The sequence below is a fragment of the Erythranthe guttata genome, chromosome 11 (genome assembly GCF_056151865.1).
Source record: "Erythranthe guttata isolate IM_541 chromosome 11, IM_541, whole genome shotgun sequence".
Taxonomy (NCBI): Eukaryota; Viridiplantae; Streptophyta; class Magnoliopsida; order Lamiales; family Phrymaceae; genus Erythranthe; species Erythranthe guttata.
This window is the reverse complement of record NC_142543.1, coordinates 4,867,943-4,873,032: the sequence shown is the minus strand read 5'-3', so window position 1 is coordinate 4,873,032 and position 5,090 is coordinate 4,867,943. Positions and strand designations below refer to the sequence as shown.

General features: G+C 39.0%; 1 protein-coding gene across 1 annotated transcript; it reads left to right on the top strand.

The window, feature by feature from the left end:
• The first annotated feature begins 204 nt into the window (after window positions 1-204).
• LOC148766844 (uncharacterized) lies at window positions 205-2,179 on the top strand. The gene is made up of 2 exons (XM_088825396.1): window positions 205-1,596; window positions 1,875-2,179. The coding sequence occupies exons 1-2, from the start codon at window positions 642-644 to the stop codon at window positions 1,910-1,912; spliced, it is 993 nt and encodes a 330-aa protein (XP_088681522.1). The 5' UTR covers window positions 205-641; the 3' UTR covers window positions 1,913-2,179.
• The last annotated feature ends 2,911 nt before the right edge of the window (window positions 2,180-5,090 follow it).

The window sequence follows — 5,090 nt, the reverse complement described above, 5'->3', positions numbered from 1 at the left end:
CATAGACTAATCACTTTTTTTTCCCCAAAACTAGACCAGTTGCTTTGCGTGAACTCATGCAAAAACGTAAAATAATAAGGTGATCAATTTATCCAAGCGAAAGAGTAAATTCGATGTAACCACCGAGCTAGAGAATATACACAATTCTGAAATATGAAACTATTCCGTTTTTGTTTTAAGAAATTCAAGTTATGTTACTGTTTATATATATTATATTATATATGTGATATCATATATATTATATCCATTATTATGGGATTTGATTAGATATGTTAATATTCTATATTCATAATTTAGGGATTTGATTTGATTAGGTTTCCTTGTATAGCTTGTTATTTTGTGTATATATACCCTCACCTCTATTGAGAAGAATACACATTATTTTCATCTCAATTCTTTTCGTAACATGGCATCAGAGCCAACTTCAAACCAAATTAAAATTTTGGTTCTTCTGTCGTGACATCCACAACCGGCGTTGTGTTCATATTCTGTCACCACCGTCGCCCTATAGTGAACATCGACGGGGTGGTCCTAGAGTTATTTCAAAAAAAAAAGGATCTTTTTCATTGGCTCTTTCCGATGTCACTCAACCAATTCCCACAATCCTCGATGGTAAAAATTACTCCCTGTGGATCCAAGGAATGCGTGGTTTTCTCAAAGGGCGTAAATTATGGCGGATCGTTATTGGAGATATCAAAGCACCCACTAAACCAGATTCAAAAGATACTGATGCTATTGAAAAATGGCAAGGTGCTTTAGAAGATTGGGATAGTAAGAATCATCAAATCATCACTTGGTTTCGTAATACGTCTATTTCCTCAATTCATCAACAATTTGGTCGTTATGAGACAGCTAAAAACGTTTGGGATATGCTTGCCACTCGTTATGTCACTACTAGCTTATCTCATCAGTATCATCTATTCACTGATCTGCATCAACTCAAGCAAGCACCTGGTCAGTCCATCACGGAGTTTCATAATCAAATGCAAATTATCTGGGACCAACTCGCAGAATGTGAACCAAAATGGGTGACTCCTAATGATGAAGAAAAATATACTATCATGCGGGACCAATTTCGTCTGATCCAGTTTCTCCAAGCTCTTCAGCCTACATACGAAGCAACTCGAGCTTCCCTTCTTAGTCGTACTCCGCTGCCTACTCTATATCTTGCTCTCCAACAACTTAATTCTGAAGAGATCCATTTGAGTACTATGTCCGCTATCCCTACGGTGTTTGGAACTGACATTGCTGCAGCAGTTCAACCACCTCGTTCTCCCATCACTTGCTATTCGTGTCATAAGACTGGTCACATAGCATCCAAGTGCCCCAACCCAGTTCCAGATTCGACGCAGTATTCATCTGTCAAATGCAATTATTGTCAAGCAATTGGTCATACCATTGACAAATGTCGTAGGAGACAACGGGTAAACTCTCGGCAGCCTTATCAACCAAATAAGTCTTCTGTTGCTATTGTCACTGAAGGGTCATCAAGTGTCTCTCCTGTCTCTGAACCTTCCTTATCACTCTCTGAATTTCAGAACCTTTTATCACAACTAAAGTCTGGTAATTACTCTAGTGCCCTTTCTGCAACTACAGGTACGTCTAAATGGTTATTTGATTCTGGTTGTTGCAATCATATGACCTCTGATTCAAATTGCTTATCTTATCTTACCACTCCTACACCTGCACCTATAATCCACACTGCTGATGGTTCTTGTATGCAAGTCAATAATGTTGGGCATGTATCTACACCATCTCTTACTCTACCCCATACTTATTACATTCCAAACCTTACCCTTAACCTTATTTTTGTGGGTCAATTGTGTGATCTTGGATTTGACTTGCATTTTTCTTTATCTGGTTGTGTTGTGCAGGATCCAAAGACGGGGAAAACAATTGGGATAGGCCATAAGAGAGGTCGAATGTTTGAATTGGTGTCTCTGCATCTACCGTCTGGATATCTTAGTCCCCAGGTCGTCGCAACTACTTCTCCTACTGTTTCTCTTTCTCCCTTTGAGTTGTGGCATCATAGATTAGGTCATGTTTCTTCAAGTGTTCTTACTTCATTAGTCAATAGCGGTCAATTAGGGTCCATCAAGTCATCCACTTTAAAGTGTATTTCCTGTCAACTGGCCAAACAACCAGCACTATCTTTCAATAAAAGTTCTCATGTTTCTAATGCCCCTTTTGATTTAATTCACTCAGATATTTGGGGTCCATCACCAACTGCTACTATGGGTGGATCCAAATACTTTGTCATTTTTATTGACGATTTTTCTCGATATACATGGATATACTTATTCCGTAATCGTTCTGAACTCACCTCTATCTATAAGACTTTTGCCAAAATGGTTCAAACTCAATTCTCAAAAGTCATTAAGGTTTTTCAAACGGATAATGCCATGGAATATCGTGATTCACATCTATATGATATTTTCCATTCTGATGGGACTCTTGTTCAAAGATCTTGCCCATGCACTCATCAACAAAATGGAAAAGCCGAAAGAAAACACCGTCATATTCTAAATTCTACTCGCTCTTTAATTCTTTCAGCCTCTTGTCCTGAATCACTCTGGGGTGAAGCTGCTCTTACAGCCGTGTACACCATAAACCGTGTCCCTTCACCTGTAATTGAAAATGAGACACCTTATTCTCGTCTTCATGGGCAATCTCCTGATTATTCAACTCTGAAAGTGTTTGGGTGTGCTTGCTTTATTCTTCTTCAACCCCATGAGCATAATAAACTTGAACCTAGGGCTCGATTATGTTGTTTTCTAGGATATGGTATTGAACATATAAAGGTTATCGTTGTTGGGATCCAATTTCCAATCGTCTCCGTATTTCTCTTCATGTTGTCTTCTGGGAAGACACAATGTTTGCCTCTGTGTCTAAGTTTAGAATGTCACACTCTACTCTTTTTTTCACGAATCCTTTATGTGCACTTTTTCCATCCGAAACAGAACCCATTAATTCTCAATCACCCTTAACTTCGGATCCTTCGGTTCTTGTTGAGACATCAAGTACTTCGACCACTGCGGATGTGCCTATTTTATCTGAGTCTACCCCTACTGAGGATCCTGTCAATGAAACTAATCCTAGTATTTCTGAGGAATCTGTTCGTCGTTCAACTCGGGTAAGACATATACCCTCTCATTTACGTGATTTTCATTGTTTTTCTGCCATTCTTTCTTTTCATTAACCTCAATCCTATCGAGAGGCACAAACTGACCCTCAGTGGCAACAAGCAATATCTTATGAACTTGATGCGTTGCATAAGACTGAAACTTGGGATCTAGTTGATCTTCCAAAGGGTAAGACTCATATTGGTTGCAAATGGATTTTTAAGTTAAAACCCGTTCTGACGGGTCTATTGAACGTTATAAAGCTCGTTTGGTTGCCAAAGGTTTCAACCAAGATACGGTGTTGATTATGAGGAAACATTTGCTCCTGTTGCTCGATTACACACTGTTCGCAGTCTCATTGCCATATCTGCTATTCGGAAATGGTCTTTATTTCAGATGGACGTAAAAAATACTTTCCTTCATGGTGATCTGCAAGAAGAGGTGTATATGAAACCCCCTCCTGGATACCCTCATACTTCTGGACAGGTGTGTCGCCTTCGAAGGACATTGTATGGTCTGAAACAAGCACCCCGTGCTTGGTTTGAGAAATTCAGTAGCACGATCTCCCAGCTTGGCTTCACTAGTAGCTCTTATGACTCAACACTTTTCATTCGTAAAGTTGATACAGGGGTTATTTTTCTACTGCTTTATGTTGATTATATGATCATTACTGGTGATGATCTTACAGGCATTGAGTCTCTCAAATAGTCTCTTCATCATCATTTTGAAATGAAGGATCTTGGAACTCTCAGTTATTTTTTGGGGCTTGAGATCACCACTGCTTCTGATGGTTACTATCTTTCTCAAGCTAAGTATGCTGCTGATCTTCTCTCCCGCGCAGGAATTACAGATACCAAGATTGCTTCCACTCCTCTAGAGATGAATACTCGACTTACTCCTAGGGATGGAACTCTACTTGCTGATGCTACTCTCTACCGACAGTTGGTTGGAAGTCTCATTTATCTCACTGTTACTCGTCCTGACATCGCTTACGCTGTTCATCATGTTAGTCAGTTTATGGCGGCTCCACGATCTACTCATTTCTCCGCCGTTCTTCATATACTTCGCTACGTAAAAGGTACTATGTTTCATGGTCTTCATTTCTCAACTCAGTCCTCGCTGACGTTGTGTGCTTATTCTGATGCTGACTGGGCTGGTGATCCTACAGATCGACGATCCATCACTGGTTATTGTTTTTTTCTTGGAGATTATTTGATCTCTTGGCGCAGTAAGAAACAATCTATTGTCTCTCGTTCTAGTACTGAATCTGAGTATCGAGCATTAGCACACACTACTTCAGAGTTACTATGGCTTCGGTGGTTGCTTACTGACATGGGTGTATCACACCAAAGTGCAACAATTATTCATTGTGGCAATCAAAGTGTTATTCAGATTGCTCACAACGATGTTTTCCATGAGCGGACCAAACATATTGAGAATGATTGTCACTTTGTTCGCCATCATTTGATACACAATACTCTTCGCCTACGTCCGCTGCCCAAACTGCTGATCTTTTCACCAAAGTGCACCCACCAAGTCGATTCAACACACTCGTTTCCAAACTCAATTTGGTCTCTGTTGAACCAACTTGAGTTTGAGGGGGGATGTTAATATATATTATATTATATATATGATATCATATATATTATATCCATTATTATGGGATTTGATTAGATATGTTAATATTCTATATCCATAAAATTTGATTAGGTTTCCTTGTATAGCTTGTTATTTTGTGTATATATACCCTCACCTCTATTGAGAAGAATATACATTATTTTCATCTCAATTCTTTTCGTAACAGTTACAAATTGGAAAAGTACGAGAGGGGCATGATTTGAACCCTACACATCTACTTTAATAATATAGGGTAGGTAGGTACTAACTCTTTTAATGAGAGTTAGTTAATATGAAGTTACGTAGAAGTTAAAACCAGACTATTGAGATCATATACTTCACGGAAACAAC